The sequence below is a fragment of the Nomia melanderi genome, chromosome 5 (assembly GCF_051020985.1).
Source record: "Nomia melanderi isolate GNS246 chromosome 5, iyNomMela1, whole genome shotgun sequence".
In the NCBI taxonomy this organism is placed as follows: domain Eukaryota; kingdom Metazoa; phylum Arthropoda; class Insecta; order Hymenoptera; family Halictidae; genus Nomia; species Nomia melanderi.
The window spans coordinates 13,798,023-13,819,475 of NC_135003.1; the positions used below are offsets into that span (position 1 = coordinate 13,798,023).

The 21,453-nt window shown below is 34.1% G+C and overlaps 1 protein-coding gene across 2 annotated transcripts; it reads left to right on the plus strand.

Annotated features, from left to right (window-relative positions):
- Positions 1-1,180: 1,180 nt before the first annotated feature.
- LOC116425089 (sodium- and chloride-dependent GABA transporter 1) lies at positions 1,181-21,135 on the plus strand. Of its 2 annotated transcripts, XM_076367675.1 has the most exons (12): positions 1,181-1,590; positions 5,428-5,468; positions 9,510-9,815; positions 10,655-10,789; positions 11,319-11,447; positions 12,012-12,150; positions 13,440-13,811; positions 14,445-14,661; positions 15,077-15,229; positions 15,545-15,748; positions 16,316-16,486; positions 17,031-21,135. In XM_076367675.1, the coding sequence occupies exons 3-12, from the start codon at positions 9,515-9,517 to the stop codon at positions 17,166-17,168; spliced, it is 1,959 nt and encodes a 652-aa protein (XP_076223790.1). In that variant the 5' UTR covers positions 1,181-1,590; positions 5,428-5,468; positions 9,510-9,514; the 3' UTR covers positions 17,169-21,135. The 2 variants fall into 2 exon arrangements, with proteins under 2 accessions (XP_076223790.1, XP_076223791.1); XM_076367676.1 differs by lacking the exon at positions 5,428-5,468.
- Positions 21,136-21,453: the final 318 nt, after the last annotated feature.

Consider the following 21,453-nt stretch of genomic DNA (forward strand, 5'->3'; position numbering starts at 1 on the left):
AAAATCGTCGAACGCAAAGGTTTTCCTCGATGTTTTATATTTTGAAATATTTAAGATTAAATTAGATTTACGTGTGCCTGCATCTGAAGCAACGCGGAATTTCATTTGCATATATTATAGAGACGATCCGTTGCATTTAATGATGCATTGTAACTATAATATCATTTGCATTTCACAAAGACAATTTGTCTCGTTTCAGAAAGCATTGTAATCGTAATATCATTTCCATTTCACAAAGACAATTTGTCACATTTAATAAAGCAATTCAGCTACAATTTCGTTTGCATTTTACAAACACGATTCGTTGCGTTTAATAAAATACGATAACTACAATTTTATTTGCATTTTACAATGACGATTCATTACAGTTAATCAAATATTGTAACTATAATATCATTTCCATTCGACAAAGGCAATTCATCTCATTTCATAAAGCATCCCAATTACAATTTCATTTGCATTTTACAAATACCATTCCTCTCATTTAGTAAAATATTATAACCAAAATTTGGATTTGCATTTTACAAAGACAATTCGTCACTCGAATTCTTCATTTTGTAGTAGATAAAGTTAATATTTTTTTAACATTTTAACTGTCAAGTAGATAAAGCTCCCATGCAAACGAAACAGTTTTGTTAACAACGCAAAAACTAGAGTTAAGATTCTTTGTAAGGATTACTTTACTAGTTTCGCTCTAATCTGATGGGATAAATTGTGAAATTCTTTGTATAACATTGTAGTTTTATAGTAATAGTTATCAATATATTTTTAATACTTTGACTGCCAAATAGATAAATATTAAAACTCCTAAGCAATCGAAACAGTTTTGTTAATAAAGCAAAAAATAGAGTCAAGCTTCTTTGTAAGGATTACTTTACTAGTTTCTCTCAAATACAACGAGACAAATTGCCAAAACTCTCGTATAAAATCGTAGTTCTAGTAACAGATGAAACTACTAGTATATTTCTAACACCTCGACTGTCAAGTAGATAACCATTAAAACTCCCATTCAATCGAGACGGTTTCGTTAATAAAGCGAAAACTAGAGTCAAGATTCTCTGTAATGAATTATTTACAAGGCAGAAGAGTTCCCTCGACTTCCCAACTCTAGTTTTGTCCGCCTCCCTGGAGGGGGTGCTCATTTCGCGCATGCGTCCGAAAGGGGTAACACTCCCCATCTTGAAGCCGAGCATTATTCTGTAACCACATCCCTTGTGGGGTAGGTCGACACGAGGTAACATACCTGACAAAACTGACGCGCAATAAACATTCGTTGAACCTGACGACAACGATCAATCGTCGATTCGGTGCTGCGACGATCCTCAACCTCCGTTCTTCCGCCAACGCCGGCCGGAAACTCGTCTCCGACGCGAGGAGCGAAGACCCTGGTGATCTTTGACCCACGAGGAACGGGCGTGAACGGATTGTTTTCCATCGCAAGGATCGTCTCCCGACGCGACGTTCCGTCGTTCAAAGGATCGGAATATCGAAGTTTATCAGCTCCGCGAGAATCGCAGCGATTCGTTCAGTGAGAAACTCTTCCGGAGGATCGACATCGATCTCGTGACTGGTCGGGGACTGCACACTGAGGTACGCGTCGATATCCTTTGTCCTGAGTCCGCGAGCGTAGACTTTCCCTCCTTCGCCGGTTACCCTAATTTTCATCGGATCGTCTAGCGTTCCATCCTTTCATCACGGTACTGATCAATATACTCTGCATAACAAACTCGAGCGTTTTTGCGCTGGATTATCATTGCTGTTATGTAACTGTTTCTGACGTATTTTAGTAGAATTTTCAATGGAACTTTGTAAGGGATAGTTAATGTATATGTTCTAGTTGGTTTTGGGTTACCATTGGGATTTTGTAACTTGTTTCTGAGAACTGACCATTTTGTTAACGGTGTTTTCGAGTAAATGTTTCTTTGTGAGGAAGAGATGAAATATATAGAAATCTTAAGTTGTTTTTATTATTGTTGTTGTAACTTTGTTTCTAATTAGAAATAAGTACCGGTTCATTAATATTTGTAATGAAACATTTCTTTATATAGTAACACTTGGAGTATTAAAAATGTTAACATCTCTCTGAATCATGGTATATTATATAATCATAATTTCCAATTCGAGCCAAGTACCATTTTATTAATATTCCCAATAAAACCACTTCAAACAATACCACTCAAACTATTCAAAAACCTTAACATCTTCCACAATCATAATATATTATATGATCATAATTTCCAAATCAAGCCAAGTACCATTTCACTAATATTCCCAATGAAATATCCCTTCATAAAAACCTTAACATCATTCTCCATCATCACAGCTATATATAACCATAATTTCCAATTCGAAGTAAGTACCATTTTATTAATATTCCCAATGAAACCCCTTCAAACAATACCACTCAAACCATCCAAAAACCTAAACATCCTCAATCATCTCTCCAATATTATACAACCATAAATTCCAATTCGAAGCAAGTGCCATTTCACTAAAGGGGTTTCATTGGTAATAGTACCATTTCACAAATATTCCCAATAAAACCTCTTCAAACAATATCACTCAAACCATCCAAAAACCTAAACATCCTCAATCATCTCTCCTATATTATACAACCATAAATTCCAATTCGAAGCAAGTGCCATTCCATCAATACAACCGAACATCTCCGAACACTCCTATACACGAGGAACAATGAAACTCTGAAAACCTTACCATTCCTAATTCCAGAACGAACATCAGCAAACGTCGCAATCGACGATCCTCGTTGTCCCAATTCGATCGAGAAACTCGAAAATGTCCACGGTTAAACGACCGTCCACGTGTATGCCGTAACGTGACAGAAACCTTGTTATTGATTTTGCGTTCAGCATCCGTAGCGCGCACACGAGTGTTTGTATACAAGCACACACACGCGTGTGCACAGCGGTGACTAACACATTGCAAGTGCGCGGGTACGCACACACGCGAGCAAGTAACACGGACACGTGCACCCTCTTCCCTCCCGTTGAATCGGGACCAACGATAATAAGGGTAACGGCTCGCGCGAGTTGCGTAGGGCCGAATACTTTGCAAAGGGGTGGACTTCTCATTGACGAACGGCACTGCGCGTCACCAGATTCAATTAGAAATATCTTCAATTAGAAATCTTTGGTTGCCGTTCTTTAGCGCGTTGTTTTGTGACAGGGTTTTGTTGTAATACGATGGGATAAATTGAGAAAACTTGTGTAACATTGTAGTTCTGCTGTAGATAAAGTTAATATGTTTTTAATACTTTGACTGTCGAGTAGATAAAACTCTCATGTAATCGAGACAGTTTTGTTAATAACGCGAAGACTGGAGTTAATATTCTTTGGAAGGATTGCTTTAGTAGTTTCGCTCTAATATGATGAGATAAATTGAGAAAAATTTTGTGTAACATTGTAGTTCTACTGTAGATAAAGTTAATATGTTTTTAACATTTTGGCTGTCAAGTAGGTAAAACTCTCATGCAATCGAAACAGTTTTGTTAATAACGCGAAGACTAGAGTTAACATTCTTTGGAAGAATTACTTTACTAGTTTCGCTCTAATACGATGGGATAAATCGAGAAATTTTTTGTATAACATTGTAGTTTTATAGTAATAGTTATCAATATATTTTTAACACTTTGACTGCCAAGTAGATAAATATTAAAACTCCTAAGCAATCGAAACAGTTTTGTTAATAAAGCAAAACCTAGAGTCAAGATTCTTTGTAAGGGTTACTTTACTAGTTTCGTTCTAATACGATGGAATAAATTGAGAATACTTTGCTATAAAATTGTAGTTCTACAATAATAGATAAAGTTAATATATTTTTAACACTTTGACTATCAAGTAGACAACCATTAAAACTCCTAAACAATCCCGACACATGCATTAGCTATTTAAATTTTCGAAACGCAACATAGAATATTGTAAAAGCAAAATATTCAAAGTTACATAAAAGATATGCCGAAAGTTTCATTTCAATTCATTATTTATAAATAAAGTATATCGAAGTTTATTTACATCGTTTCACTTTCATATTCAATTACGGAATATTAACCGGTGACATTAGCTACTGCGTAAAATCGCCGGTTAACAATGTATTAACTGGAAATTTCATTCGAAGATATTAAATTGATAATAGCAAAATAGTCTTTTGACACGTGGGCAGCGAACTTTGACGTTTGTTCGATTAATCTAGAAATCTTCATCACTCGTCATTGTATATAACTTTTGAACACGACTGTCCATGAAATGATCACCGAGGAAATCGGGGAGTCCTATGACTTGACCTGAAAGAAACCCTCGCGGTTCACAGTGCGTTTGTGTTTGGACAAGAGGCTTCCTTCACGAAGACTGATCGAAAAGTTGCTTTACGGGTTCACGCGTTAGCTCGGTGCACATGTCACCGGATGTTAACCCTTTGAACTCGGGATGACTTAACCCTTTGCACTCGGAAATTTTTTATTGGAAATATTTTAACGTCTTCTGATGAGACAGAGAGCTATAGTGAAGCTAACTCGACGAGAAATCACATTTACATCGGGGGACAAAGCTGTTTTGTTTGAATATTTCTCAAATTGACGCATTGTACGAAGTTTAATATTAAGTATCAAGTTTAGAAAACAGTTTTAAGACGAAAATTCGACATTCGGTAGAAATAGTGTTAACCCTTTGCACTCGAAAGTTTTTCAATGGAAATATTCAACATTTTCTAATGAAATATAGGGCATATTGTTTGAAAATAATTTAACGATAATTCATAGATAAATTAAGCGACAAAGCCATTTTATTTAAATCTTTCACAAAGCAATACAAAGTTTCATTCAAAATATTAAACGTTCAACTTCATAGTTCCACTGTATCAAACCAAGTGGTGACTGAGAATCACTTGAGTTCAAAGGGTCAACTTACAATTGTTTTCTAAGTTTAGTCGTATATTTTGAATTGGCTTTTCGATAAAATGCAGATAGGAAATGTCGAGAATTCAATTGAGGGAAAATGATCGACACTGGAACTATCAGTTGAAATGATTTTCAAAGAAAATTCGATCCTTTTATTTGGCAATTATTAATTATCTTAAAAGCACTGAATATTCAAAACGATTTGGAAATAGTTTCAATACTATAATGAGTATCTGAAGAAGCTGAAAATAATGAATTTTTATATAATTTCTTATATTGTTAGATTAATTATATTTTTACATAACAATCCCATTAAACGCTCGGTAGTTCTAGTGTTAATTAATCGGTATGCAATGTGTTAAAACTTTTGAGTTCCGAAGTTTTCATTCTCCACGTTGCATCATTGGTAATAAACTTCGTTTCCAGTATCACTGACGTTCAATGATTATTTTAGTTTTACCCTCAGTTCATCCTAATTGTTTATGTAACTTTCTAAACGACTGTTTTATCGATAGACCATCATTGGATGAAAATTATACCGAAACATGGCGTTTAGGTGAGTTTCGATGACGATTATTCACTTGCGTACCTGCTGCTGCGTTTTGATTAGAAATTATCAGCACTCCTAGGGTATGCTTGCAATTATAGGCTTCTGTTAATTGGTTTCGGAACTCGGGCAAAGGTTACGGGTCGAAATACGAAGAGAATGGCGTGGAAAATTGGAAAGTTGACGAAAAAAGCGATATGCAAACGTTGTACGCTACAGATAGCCGCGCAATCGCGTGTTGCATGTGACGATATCATCGATAATCAAATTCATTATTTGTATATAACGCTTTTATGCAGTACGCCGAAGGTTAATGGAAAGCTTGTAATCACTTATATCTCAATTAATTTTTAAAATCAATTTCAAAGTGATTCATCGATTTAATGGTCCTCCGCCATTTTTCTTTTAGGTCACTGTATATACAATTAGTCACGAAAGTGTGCATATATCGTGTGTACTTATGTATTCTGACATTTGCTCATTAGAAGATACGAGTACATATCCTATGTATAAGTTGATCTCACTGAAAATTGTCAACACAATACAATTTTCTGAAAAAAACTTTTGGAAATGCGATATGAAATAATAAAGATTTAAGTAAAATGTTCAGATGTGACTCAAAGTCATCGTCCGATTAGGGTTAAAATGAACGAAAATTCCATTGAAATATGAAATTAAACATCTTTTCAAGTATAATAATATTATTGAAATTGAAAGAAATAATTCTGAGTGTCCAAAAAATAACAATAGAGTATTTCTGTGGAGATTAAGTATTTTTAGATTCCTTCTGCTTTGTTTTAATTGATCATTAGAAAATTGCCATCCGCACAATTCACTTTTCCGAAATTTACGTACGCAATATGTTATGATAATTAGGAAAGTTGCGTAGCTAAGTGTCTTTATATTACACAAACACGAGATTAATCGTTACCAGTACGCAATGCGTTACATTTCGAGTGCGATTCGACACTTTCTTACTTTCTTCATAGTCTGCACGATTCCTAGTTCTCTGGAAATGACGTAGGAAAATGTGCATCGTGATGTTTGTTACTTTACTTATCGATTTCATTTAGAGCGATAGGAAAGAGGGAGACAGAGAGAAAGAGAGATCCATTTATTAACGTCAGTTTCCCGGAATTCCACGATAATTTTTCATTTCAATCACACGCTGGAATATTCATGCCAATTCCGACGAATCGGAGCTGATGAACGTAATCTCTTGAATGTTTGATATAAGGACATTCTGAATTCTAATTCATACAACAGTAACTGTTATAGACGTTTATTTAAACGATGACAATATATATATATTTTCCATTCTCAACAGAAACTTCGTTTTTTTAAATATCTTTTCTTTTTTTCGCGTTTATTCAAAACAATGCATACACGCACGCTACACCCATACATATGCACGCACATTCATGAAGTTTACATTAATATTAACCTACACGTCTACACTGTGGAATTTAGTTGGGAAAACCTCTGGTTCTCGCAATAAAATCGAAAAATGGAGCGTGTACTCGTCGAACGCAGGACGAGTGCGCGTAGAGTATATTTTAATGGAAGATCAAAGCGAAACAAAGAAGAATTACATGTTTATGTGAAAAAATTAACCTGAAATTAACCACATGTGGTACACGTTAATTTCTACAACAAAATAAAATGTTTCTATCGTGCAGAATTTTTAAATCGTACTACCGGAAAGGGTTCATGTTAGTATCTTAGTCGCCATTTCGTAAAATGTCCATTTAGAATTCAGTATAATTCTCAGAAGAATTTCGAGATGAAATTTCTAATGATTCGAAGAAATTTGCTCGCTAGCGCTTACTGTAGAGCGACACGTGTCTAGTGCCGAAGGAGATAAGTTCGCTTATAGAGGACAGTTTTACGTAACCGTCGCGATTATAATCGATTATCCTGAATTAGGACACCGAAGCAATTTTCAAAGGTCAGATTTATTTCCATCGTGATAAGAAACAAGGAATCTCTCCTTACGATGTTAACCCTGGGGAGACCGAACCACATTTTTTCTGGAATTATACGTCTTGAATATAAATATCTCAAGAACAGCACTGTATATAAACAAGATAATGATATAACGCTTTCTTCTATTTTAATAATAATTTAAAAAATCATGTACGTTAACTTTTTAATATTTTTTATTAGTATTCTGTAGAGAGTTAATGGTTCATTCGTTATTATTTTTGTACTAGTCAAGGTTTGATTATAGATAATAAAATTCTGTAAAAAATTAATGCTTCATTCGTTATTATTTTTGTACTTATAGATAATAAAATTCTGTAAAAAGTTAATGCTTCATTTGTTATTATTTTTGTACTAGTCAAGGTTTGATTATAGATAATAAAATATAGAGATGAATAATTAGATCTAAATGACAAATTATATTTTATTCTTTTATTCGTTACTTCTAATATACATTTGCACCAAGGTTTTTCAAACTTTTCAGTCAATAGAATTGAATCTGATATATTTTTAACCCTTTTTCCTACAACAACGAGTCAGACTCGTGGTGAAGATTTTCATGATTCAACAAATATAAATATTACTCAGTTCATTCGACTTCAAAGTGAATATTATTCCTCTGTATTCAACTATTATACTTAAAAGGAAATACAGGCATAGCATATGCTTAGAATTTTTCTCTTTCTCTAGTAAATTATTAATCAGAAAGTAGCCGTATCGATCAGAATTGAGAAAGAGATCATAGGCCAAGGGGTTAATATCTCGTCTAAATGAGAATTGTTTATTTAGTAGCAATGTTAGAAGCATAACTGACAATAGGTAATTTTATGAAATTTTTTTGAGCTGGTTTTCACCCCTTGCACTAATTTCTTTCGCAACTGTCGACAGAACTGTTTCATTACTGGTGATCCATTAGAAGAAGAAAGATTCATATTCATTCTATGTCTAGGTTTACTCTGAAGTATTATAAATCGTAATAGAAGAATAGTGAATGTAATATTTCATTTGAGCTCGACAGAATTAAGTGACACTTGTACTTGTTGAATTCTATTTGAAATTATCTCCAGGAGTTTGAGGCAGTATTGTAGGTCAAGGGGTTAAGGAGCCCCTCCCCTTGGTCTTCTTAGGGTTAACTTATTTGAATACCTTCGCAAGTGTCGGTGGAATCTGATTTAAATAGCCTAGTAGTGGGGCAGCGTAGTTAGCAGCTTCATAAAATGTTTAAGTGATCATGTGAAGTCAACTAGTAAACCGTTTTATCCGATTGTATGATTTATGTATGATTATATGATTTGTATATATGATTGTGTGATGTGTATATGATTGCATACGATGTATATATGATTATATATGATGCATATGTGATTATATATGATGTATATATGATTATATGATTTATGTATGACTATATATGATGCACATATGATTAATATGATGATGTGTATATAATTGTATGACTTACATATGACTGTATCTGAATTATATATGATTATATGATACATATGTAATTGTATTATTTATATATGACTATACATGATCCAGTGATTTATATATGATAGTATAATTCATATATGATAATATGATGTATTATGATTGTATGATTTATATATGATAGTATGATTCATTATGATTGTATGATTCATTATGATTGTATGATTTATATATGATAGTATAACTCATATATGCTAATATGATTCATATATAATTATATGATTTATATACGATAGTATGATCCATATACGATTATATGACTTATAGACAATAGTATAATTTATACAATAAGAAAACCCGACGATACGACGCGATTGGGCTAACACTATTTCCACCGATGGTGTCAATAGATACTCTGAAATTTTAACTTAACACTGCATCCTCGGTTTAATCATTTCTCCATTGAATTTTAAACATTTTCTACACATAATTTTACAATCGTTACTGAAAAATTGAAAAGTCAATTCACAATGTACGATTAAACTTGGAAAATAATTCAAAGTTAAAATTTCAAACGGTGTCTTTTAACACCTTTCGTAGAAATACTGTTAACGAACGAGCGTTTGATGATTTCAGGAAGTATGGCTGAGAAAATGTACTATTGGGGTGAGGAGAGAGACCAAGTAGATTCGGACCAAACGTTCATAGAGTTCAAAGCGAAGTCGGTCGGGTCGGAGAGGAGAAAGGAGTCTTCCCGAGCTGTTCCGAAGATGACGGTCTCGTCGCCCCAGGGCAAAGTGGCGGAAGTCAGGAACCGAGAGGAGGACACCGAGCGAGGCGGCTGGGACAATAAACTCGATTTCCTCTTCTCTTGCATCAGCGTGTCCGTCGGCTTGGGCAACGTGTGGCGCTTCCCCTATCTCTGCTACAAAAATGGCGGCGGTGAGTTTCATTGGAATCTCGAAATTTATCGATATAACACGGAGCGCGGTGAGTGCATAAACGGGCTCTTGTTAATAAATTTATACTGATTAATACATTTGTTCGAAAATATCATTTTTTAACGTTTAACATTGTACCATTATTAATATATTTTAGATCTTTTTATATTAGCTTACACTACACCCTTAGCAGTCACTCGATTTTATTCCAAAGTCTACTTATTCTAACAATTTCTATATTTATTTTTAGTGTCACAATCGTACCATTTAAAGGTACCATTTCAGTGTTTCCCAAGTATTCTTGAACAAACAGAACGTCATATTAAATTGCAATCGAATGAAATGTCAAGGGATTAACCCCTTGCACTCGGGAGGTGACTCAGTCATCTGATCTCAGTAAAATTATAAACTTTGATATTTACCGTTGAACTTTGTATAATGTCTCAATACATGCAATCTAATAAAATAGCGTTCTTCAATGTACTTGTGATTTCCCTTCGAGTTAGTTTCAAAGAACACAGTCTTCGTCTCGTCAAGAAATGTTGAATGTTTCAAAGGGTTAAATTTCGCATAATTATCGTCGGACTCGGCTTTCCCTTCAGCTATAAATAGAGCAACGTAAAATCCAATGTGGATACACAGTATCGGCTTGTTCACATTCAAGGATAATTCATTTCTCCCGATGAATGCACCGTTACGTATCAATAATCATGCATTCGCGCCGCATTCCGTATCGGCTATTCGAAACCATTCGCGCGACGCATGGCGATGAGCGTACGTAAATGATCGCATTCAACGGTGCACGGGTGAAACGCTACGAGAATGAAACATTGATTGCAGGGGCATTTCTTATTACCTACGGCATCGCCATGGTGTTCTGCGGGATACCGATCTTCTTCCAAGAAGTGGCCATTGGACAATACCTCGGCGCCGGAGGGATGACGCTCGTCGGCCAATTGTGTCCCTTGTTGCAAGGTACTTTAATTAACCGTTTGCATGATAAACAACTTTTGTCGATATTTACCAAAAATGCGGAATTTCTTTATGAAACTTAAACTCCAAGAAATTGCAACCGATTTTCCTACTTCACCGAGGGAATAGATTTAGGAAACATCGAGAGAACGAGAATTTTGTACATTGTTTATAAAGTTTAAGTGAACTTTCAAATTTGTATAAAATTTTCTATTGTTCCTTGTATATTTATATTGTTTCAATGTGACGTTTTATTCGTAGATCGTTTGTAATCGATATTTTAAAGGATTCGTTTGTTTTAGCGAAATGTTTGTTTCAATTGGAGTTTTTGAAATTGAAAATAAGTGAGAGAATTATTGAGAAAAGGGGAAGAGAAGTTTTAAGTTTGTTTAGCATTTGAATTTATTTCTTGTTTAAGGTTATGGTAAATGTTTTTTTTAGTAGGTAGAGATGTGTTAATGTTATTTTAATTATCTCTTATGAAGTTAATGTTAGGAATGTATTTTGAATATTTAACGTTGATATTTTGCAGGTGTTGGATACGCTACAATGACGATCGTGTTCTTCTTGGACGTGTATTATTGTATTATAATCGCGTGGACGTTATTCTACTTCATCAGTACTCTCATGAATATACCTGAAGTACCTTGGAAGGGTTGTGGTTAGTAGAACAATTACGGAAATATGTAACGAGTGGAAGGTGGATGGTACAGTGATCATGATTTGCAATAGAAAAATATGTGAAATATGTACAGTCATAAATATCTTTTGAAATATAATTTCCTAGAGAATAACAATTGTTAATAAACAACCTTCGATTCTTTTATTTTCTATTCACTTTTAAACGTGCAATTGTTTTATCCATTCTCTTTGACAATGCTTAAATAATAAATTTTCGAAAATAAAATCTTTTGAAATATAGTTTTCTAAAGGATAACAATTGTTAATAATCAACCTTCGATTCTTTTATTTTCTATTCACTAGTTATACGTGTAGTTGTTCTATCCATTCTCTTTGACAATGCTTAAATAATAAATTTTCGAAAATAAAATCTTTTGAAATATAGTTTTCTAAAGGACAACAATTGTTGATAAACAATCTTTGATTCTTTTATTTTCTATTCACTTTTAAACGTGCAGTTAGTCTATTCATTCTGTTTGACAATGCATACTCAATAGATTTTCGAAGATATTTATAAACTAATCAAGTTTCCATTATTTTCCAGGGAATTGGTGGAACACTAATACTTGTTACGATGCATCCAATGCCACCGATCATACACAGAATGGGAACAGTACAAACGGTACAAATTTTATGATCAATAATACCTTACATCACACTACACCAGTCGAAGAATATTGGGAGTAAGTAGAATTCTCGTAAACCTAGGCATCCGCAAGTTGATATTTTAGATGCTTGATTAGCACGCAATTAATGAACCGATATTATAATTACAAATTTATTTAATACAGAAGATTTGATTTTCTTTTTCAAACTTAAGTATAGCGATAAAAATGATTGTTTTGATATTGCTACGTTAATGGAGATTATTTAGAACACAAAAGGATACAGATTTTTCAACACAGCGTTCAAAATTCAACTCTTGATATCGCGCATCACTCGTGATCCTATCGAACTCGTGACGAAAGTCGTCGGTAGGGTTCGATCATTTCAGGGGTTGAAAACAGTTGTGATATAGGTTTCGCTTCTTGAAATGGCTATGGAGAACTGAAACAAAGTTGTAATCGTTATTTGGTGTATGAGTTTAGGGTTGTATGGGTTTTGGTTCTGGTTCTTTGGAATCGATATTGTATAATGTGGAGCTGTTTGGTAGGCTCGTGGTTGAATGTGATGATAATAGTTAAATTTTCACAATATAATATGATATAATATGATATAATATGATATAATATGATATAACGTGATATAATATGATATATTATAATATATTATGTTATAATATGATATAACATGATATAATATGATATAATATGATATATTATAACATGTTATGTTATATAATATGGTATATTGTCACATATTATGTTGTATAATATGGTATAGCATGATATAACGTGATATAATATGATATAATATGATATATTATAACATATTATGTTATAATATGATATAGCATGATATAAAGTGTTATAATATTATATATTATAATATGTTATGTTATATAATATGGTATATTATAACTTATTATGTTACAATATGATATAATATGATACAATATGATACAATATGATACAATATGATACAATATAATACAATAAAATATAATATAACACAATACAATACAATATAACATAGATATCACACAATAAAACACAAAACAAATAGTTAACTACATTACTATCACATAACATTCCATAAAATTACAAAGACCCAGAACCAAAACCAACAAAACTCAAAGCACACCCAAGTCACCCAATGATTCCGTTTCTCCGCAAGCGATTCCAATCGAAACCGCGCAACACTCTCGAACAATTCCCCCTCGGAATCGTTTCAATCCCTGACTAATTTCGAAAACAAAAAAAAAAGCCACGTCCTGGCGGGACGTGCTCTCTCGCAAGCCGAACAGGAAAGTAACTAACCGACCGAAACCCATGCAATTCTCGATAATCCGTGATAACCTTGGAAATTTTAGACGACGAGTTCTCGGGATCACCTCTGGTATCGAAACCATCGGTGGGATTCAATGGGAGCTGTTTGGTTGTCTGATTCTCGGCTGGCTGCTCGTTTACTTTATCATCCGGCGTGGTCTCCATCAGAGCGGTAAGATCATCTGGTTTTCAGCGTTGTTCCCGTACGTGGTGCTTTTCATTCTTTTGGGAAGAGCGGTGACGTTGGACGGCGCCGGCGACGGGTTACTTTACTACGTCACGCCGAGGTGGAAGGAGTTGCTCGCACCGGGGCCGTGGATCGACGGTGCCACGCAAATATTCTTCGCGTACAGTATCGGCACCGGGGCTCTGCCGGCTTTGGGATCCTACAACAAGTTCCACCATAACTGCTATAAGTAAGCCGCCAATTTTAGTAACAGCCACGCTGTCCGTCGACTCTTTACGGGATTTTTCACTGGGCGAAGAAATATCTCGTCTTACATTCATTTTTGGTTGATATTGATATCAGTAGGTTAGGTATGGGTGGCTCGAAGGGTGGGAAGGCACAGTGATTCTATGACACCATTTGCTTGGGAATCTTTGGACTGAGAATTTTCTGCTTCTGTCGAGACATTTCTCAAATAGATTATATTATAATATTATTTTCAATATTATCAGTAAAAAGATCACAAAACATCAGTGTTGTATGTATTAATTATTCTTCCATAGCAAAGATACAAAGCAAGGATTATTAATTTGTACGTCTTTAGTTTTATTCTGTGATTCCACAATTTCCGTAAATTATTCTGTAATTACTTATCTGTAATTATTCAGTATCTAACAGTTTCTCGATATGGCAGAAATTTTATTGTTATTAGAGAAAACAGCATGTTTCATGATTTATACATTTCGTTGCGTGTACCATTTACAAGACTTTAAAATGATGAATAATTTCGTTGTCTCGTTTCTATAGATTTTAATCATTCTCGCAACAAGTTAATGCGATCGTACTCTTTGAAATCTTTGAAAATGTGAGTTTCGTTTTCCAGAGATGCACTGATTACTTGCGTTGTGAACACTTTGACCTGTCTGCTGGCTGGTTGCGTGACGTTCTCCATCTTGGGTCACATCGCTTCGGAGCAAGGGACGGAAGTGTCCGAAGTAGTTAAGAGCGGCCCAGGACTCGTGTTTCTTACGTATCCGGAGGTCGTTCTGAAGCTTCCCGGTGCTACGATGTGGGCCATTATTTTCTTCGTGATGCTATTCGTAAGTGTTAGATACTCGTGGCAGTTCGATACCAACTAATAAATAACTGCTGTTCTTCTTTACTGCAAAAGAATAAGCGATACAAAAATCTCTGAAGGTTTTCGTGGCAGTCGAGTCGTTTAAAAGCCAACGCAGTTGAGTCCAGAAAAGAAAAACTGAGAAAAGTAGTGTTTTGGATAATGATGATTGGATAATGAAATTCTTGAATAACCAAAAGGAATATTATTTATTCCGTTAAAATTTCGAAAAGTCAGGAAACATTAAAACAGCGACTTAACCAAGAAAAATTGAGAAAATTGATATATTGACTTTTGAAATTATTATACAACATATTCAGTATTATTTCGCGTGTGTCACATTTACAAACAAAAGTGGTAATCGTTTCAATAAATGATTGTACTCCCGTTTACTACAGATACTGGGAATTGACAGTGAATTCTGCATCGTGGAATCGTTTATCACCGGTGTCGTTGATAACTGGCCTGACGTCCTTCGGCCCCATAGGAATAAGTTCACCATTGCTATTTGCGTTATGATGTTCGCTTTGGGAATTCCAATGGTCACTAACGTGAGTATTCAGATTTTTATTAACAATGTTTACATTCAATTTTCATCTCTTCGACCTAGTAGCTTACCGAATAAAAATATTTATTATCATATAGTATAACTAAAATAAAAGAATGTGAACAATTTTTATTTAAGTCTTCACTTATCTAATCTATTTCTAATATTTTCAAAAAATAGGCACACGCCATTTAATTAATTCAGCAGCAATTAATTTATAGCTGATCAATCACTAATTAATCAGCAATTAATTTGTAACTGATCTTTTCCTATGGTTGTCGCATTACACGAGTTTTTTATTTCGTTCATCTTGTTTCAGGGAGGAGTCTACATATTTCAACTAATGGACTTCTACTCGGCGAGCGGCATGTCGATTCTCTGGGTTTGCTTCTTCCAAACGATTGCCATATCGTGGATCTTCGGGGCGCAGAAGTTCTGCGACTGCATTCACCAGATGATGGGCATACGGATGAATAAATTTTGGTACATATGCTGGGTGGTGTTGGCGCCGATGATCATGGCCGTAAGTATCAAATTCGCGCATGAAATCTAATTAAACAGCTTCTTTTTACTAGGAAAGTATACATAAACAAACATAAATATTGAAAAAGTATAACTCACTTCTTTAAAAAAAAAATTATCACTTCTCTCTATATATAAACAATACATAAGCAAATATAAATATTGGAAAAGTATAACTCACTTGTTTCAAATAAAAATTATGTCTTCTCTCTATACATAAACAATACATAAGCAAATATTAATATTGGAAAAGTATAACTCACTTCTTTAAAAAAAAAATGATGACCTCTCTATACATAAAGAATAGATAAACAAATATAAACATTGGGAAAGTATAACTCATTTCTTTAAAAAAAAAATTATGACTTCTCTCTATACATAAACAATACATATATAATATAAATATTGGAAAAGTGTAACTCATTTCTTTCAAAAAAAATTATGACATCTCTCTATACATAAAGAATAGATAAACAAATACAAATATTGGGAAAGTATAACTCACTTCTTTAAAAAAGAAATTATGACTTCTCTCTAGACAATATAAAAACAAAGTATCTTGTTGCAGTCTATCTTCGTGTTCCAATGCGTCCAATACAAACCCTTGAAATACGGGAACGATTATGAGTATCCCACGTGGGCGGAAGTGGTGGGCGTGTGTCTCAGTTTGTCATCGATGATTTGGATACCAGGCTACGCTCTGTATTACGTCATCATGACGCCAGGATCCATTAAAGAGGTAAAACCCGAGGGCTGTCGAATTATCGGATACTCGACGGATAATTTATGCAAAGGGTTACAAACATTCTGGTTCTTCATAACTAAAGCAACTGAAAATTGTTCGCTAACAATGAAATTAGTTATATTATATTAATGAAAGTGTATGATTCATTGTTGTACACTTGTACAGTAATACGTTTTCTTGAATAAATTTTCATTTCACCGTAAGTGGAAGTATTAAGCGTTATGTAAGAATAAAACATCTGATCATCCTGTCTGACCATTGCCAACTCTTTCTACTTACCAGCAGAAAGCATCTGTGTTCAATATTGCGAACATAATTTCGTTGAAAATAAAATCTTGTGTGAACATATCATAAAGTATCTTACACTTTCAACAAAAAAAAGTTTCTCTCATTTTAAATAAAACAAATAAAAAATAATTTTAAAAAATAGTATATTCGAGGTGTCCATTTGTTCTTATATAACCGTAAGATATTTTAGGTTACAATGTTCGATTTAGAAATGACGTTAAATACAATAAGCTTTTTAAATATTTTTCAGAATTTCCTGAAAGGCTTGAAACCGAACATAAAGTTGCACCCGAAGCTGCCGAAGGGCGAGAAGTCTCCGGTGATACCGATGTCCGAGAGCAGCGCCGGTCTGATCACCAAGAACAACAGTTTTCTAAGTCAAGCATGATCGGTGTGAATCACTTATTTATTCCTAAGTAGGTTGTAATTACCGTAAGTGTAGTATTTTTAACGGATTTTAAGACGCGAGGCCGGTGTACAGTAAATCGTGATCGTTTCATCGTAGAGGACGTTAGGAACGAAGCTCAAGAATCGGCGGACTCCAGTCGCTAGATCGACGATTAATTGTAAAATAGCTTCGAAATCTCAACACGTTGACTGCCACGATTCCAAGCGTTTGTACACCGATACTTGATCCTTTGTAACAGTAACGAATTAGGAACAATTGTTAACGATCTATTATCACAGTAATATTACGCTACATTACTAAATATTTGTATTACCAATTTTCTTATTGCAATTCCTCTGAAGCAATTTGAAAGTTCCAATCGTCAATCATCATAGTGACAGTCAACGTATTAACCCCTTGCATGATTTATTTATCAACTGTGATCCAACTACTTTCTCATTAATTATTTATTAATAAAAAGACAAAGTTATATTCTATATCAATCTCTGCAATGAAGTTTGAACGAAAGAATATTTTGTTTGAATTCAAAAGAATCGAGTTATTCTGCTCGTTAAATTCTCTTTGAAATTATTGAGGCGTCATTAACATATTGCGCACTGGTAACGAGAAATCTCGTTTTTATGTAGAGACACTTAGCTGTATAACTTTGATGATTACCACAGCTGTGATTTATTTTAATGTGTGATTTTTTTCTATTTATTTCAATGTGTGATTTATTCCTATTTATTTCAATGTGTGATTTTTTTGTATTTATTTCAATGTGTGATTTATTTCTATTTATTTCAGTGTGTGATCTATTTCTACTTATTTCAATGTGTGATTTTTTTCTATTTATTTCTATGTGTGATTTATTTCTACTTATTTCAATGTGTGATGTATTTCTATTTATTTCAATATGTTGAAAAAATATAAAATTTGACTCGAATTGATTATCTATTTAAAATATATTACATAACAATATATCTGAGTTTCTCTATGTATACTGATATAAGTTGACCTTGAAAATTGCCATCGCACAATTCAGCTCTCCGAAAATTAACCGGTACGCGATGTGTTAAAAACCCAAAAACTTTTGGAAATGCAATATGAAATAATAAAAATTTAAGTAAAATGTTCATGGTTAAATTAGGGTTGAAATGAACGAAAATTCTATTGAAATATGAAATTAAACATCTTTTCAAGTACAATAATATTATTGAAATTGAAAGAAATAATTCTATGTGCCCAGAAAATGACAATAGAGTATTTCTGTGGAGATTGAGTGTTTTAGATTCCTTGTGCTATTTTAATTGATAATTAGAACTAAAATTGAACCATTAGAATGTGTTAATAGAAAACGCAAGGGGTTAAGTGTCAACAAATAAGCACTCCATTCGCTATGACGTCACGAGTGCCAAGTTCGCCGCAACCGACGTTTGCACAGCTTCACGTCGACGGTACAATGAACGCCGAACGCGCCGATGCGTTCGCTGGCAACGAAACCGATGACGATCACTGTAACCGGAACACCGACTTCGTAATTCTTGTATTAACCGACGCATCGGTACCATGTAAAACATGTTTACGATTAGGACGAAACGCGGTTGAGGAGGGAAACGAGTCAGTCGACTGTGCGGTAATTAGGTACTACGATAGTGGACTACAATGCTAGAAGAGGTCTATTTTTCCATCGCGACGCGGCTCGCGATGCATGTATAAGAGATTATTAAAGGAAACATAGTTTAGTTGATAGTTCCGCTGGTTTAACGCGAGGGAACACAACGTTTTTTCCAAGAAACTGCACCGCGAACCATGGGAAACCATCCGAGTAGATCTTTCGTATTACATCTTTTCGATCTTTCCGGGACAACCGATTTTTCTACTTTACCGAGGGAATAGATCGGGTCGCAGGATTTCCAAGGGAACCAAGTGTCGGATCGAACTCCGCAGTTTTCATTAGTATTCATTAGTTCTCCGAGTCTTCTAGTCGTTAGCGATGTAAATAGTGGAGGAAGACGCGATTGACGCTGGAACTACCAACCACTTGAACTGGTTCTTTCGAATTTCTTTTTGAAACTTACAACCGGGTATTGACACTAGAACTACCGAGCATTTATGATTCATATATAATCCCTATAAAGATTGTACTAGTAAATTATCTTCTGTTTCTGCAGTCATTCATTATAGTATGTAACCGTTTGGGTGCTAAACAACTTTTGTGGATATTTACCAATGCGGGTGTGTGCAAAATTAATAAGAGTAGTTATCTAATGAGATCACAAATATTGTATTACAAGAAATATCAGAAAATAATATTTATTCAAATAAAGTTATCTGGTAGTTCCAGTGTTAACCCTTGCACTCGGAAGTTTGTCATTAGAAATATTTAATATTTTCTGACGAGACGAAGACGATATGAAACTAACAGAAATTACAAGCAGATTGAGAAACAATGCTGTTCGTTCGAATGTTTCACGTATCGAATTATACAAAGTTCATTAAATATTAGATTTTATAGTTTTACGTCGAATCAAATGACTGATAGCCACCTTCCGGGTGCAAAGGGTTAAAAATAATATAGAACCACGTGTAAGTCTCGATTGGAACGTTTTTTCAATTTTGAACAGATTTCGTAGCACTCGATGTCCATTATGGAAACAAAATCGAAGGAAATGTTTTTTTTCAATCTTCTCAAGTAAGAAAATCGCCTGGCATGCTTTTAATTATTTGTATATATTGCTCGGTGAATAAGTTTAATTGATTCGAGTAGTGGAAACCATGTATCGTATTGTGTTAACGCGACGAAGTGTGTTTTAATTGATTTTCTAAGTGGTTCTTTTGTTCTGGTACACGTTGAACCGAAAACAAAACATTCGTGCCTCGATGACGATGCTGTAGCTGATGTTGAAATCAAAACTAAACACGATTGAAATAACTGCAAACGATTTCTACCGAATTTTATACTGTTAGGTATATCGATGAGCGATCCACTAGTTTTTTAACACGTTGACTGCTACGGAGAACATCGGTGTTTTACGTGATATTTATTCTTTCTGTAGCAAAGATGCCAAGCAAGAATTATTAATTATTCGATAGGAAAATTCTTACGTTACTCCATTTCTTAGTTATTTATTCGAAAATTTTTGTTCGAAATCAATTATTTGGTATGAAAATTCTTCTGATTCTCTATTACCTAATTATTTATTCGAAAATTTTTCTTCGACATCAATTGTGTTAGAAGTCAATTATTTGGTATGAAAATTCTTACGTTACTCCATTGCCCAGTTATTTACGTCACGGAAAATTTTTATTCGAAGTCAATTATCTCACAAGACAATTATTCGCTGTGGAAATTCTTTCGTTACTCTATTACCTAGTTATTTATTCGAAAATTTTTGTTCGAAGTCAATTGTCTTAGGGAATTGGTTTCAATGAGAGGGGACAGGTTCGGTAAACTTTAGACATTCCTGTTGCCACAGAGAAATACAGGTTTCCTCTAAAGTTTGATTATTTTTTAAGATTGCTCTACTCGCAATGCTCCGTTTCACGCGACAGCAATAAACACTCTTGTAACCCAAACAACCGGTATTAACACGGGCCTAACATAGATTCGAGCATTTCGTCGTGCATCATTTAACCCCTTGCCTTACGATCTCGTCGCAAACTCGTGGCAAGAATTTCTGATATTGTTTAATATTAACCCTTTGCACTTGGACGTTTTTCACTGGAAATATTTGAACCCTTAACACATTGCGTACATACTTAGCTAATTGAAAAAAATATAAAATTTCAATCGAATTGATTATCTATTTAAAATATATTACATAACAATATCTGAGTTTTTCTATGTATAGTGATATAAGTTGACCTCGAAAATTGCGTACGCAATGTGTTAACAATCCAGGTTGTTCTGTATCAGCAACTAATTTTTATAGTATTCCTAGCGAAAATGAGAAATGCTACATTCCTTGTTAGTACAAAATTCGGAAAATCGAATAATTTTAGGGTAGCTTCTTTAAGATTCATTTAAATATTTAATACTATAACTGGCGCGATATTGGAGCCTACAGAGTTCAAAGGGTTAACATTTTCCGACGAGGTAAAGATATTTTGTGAAACTCGAAATCACACGTGCATTGAGGAACAAAGCTGTTATTTCAATGTTTCTCAACATTATACAAAGTATAATAAATATCAAATTTTATAATTTTATTGTATGAAATCGAGTGAGTCACCTCTCGAGTGTAAAGGAAGTGTCATTCAGTTGCGTTCAAATGAAACATTC

Excerpts from the sequence above, each read along its gene's own strand:
- LOC116425089 (XM_076367675.1), top strand. The coding sequence starts at position 9,515 with ATGGCTGAGAAAATGTACTATTGGGGTGAGGAGAGAGACCAAGTAGAT. Across the intron at positions 14,662-15,076 it reads TTTTCTTCGTGATGCTATTC|ATACTGGGAATTGACAGTGA; the intron begins GTAAGTGTTAGA and ends CGTTTACTACAG. Across the intron at positions 15,749-16,315 it reads TGGCGCCGATGATCATGGCC|TCTATCTTCGTGTTCCAATG; the intron begins GTAAGTATCAAA and ends ATCTTGTTGCAG.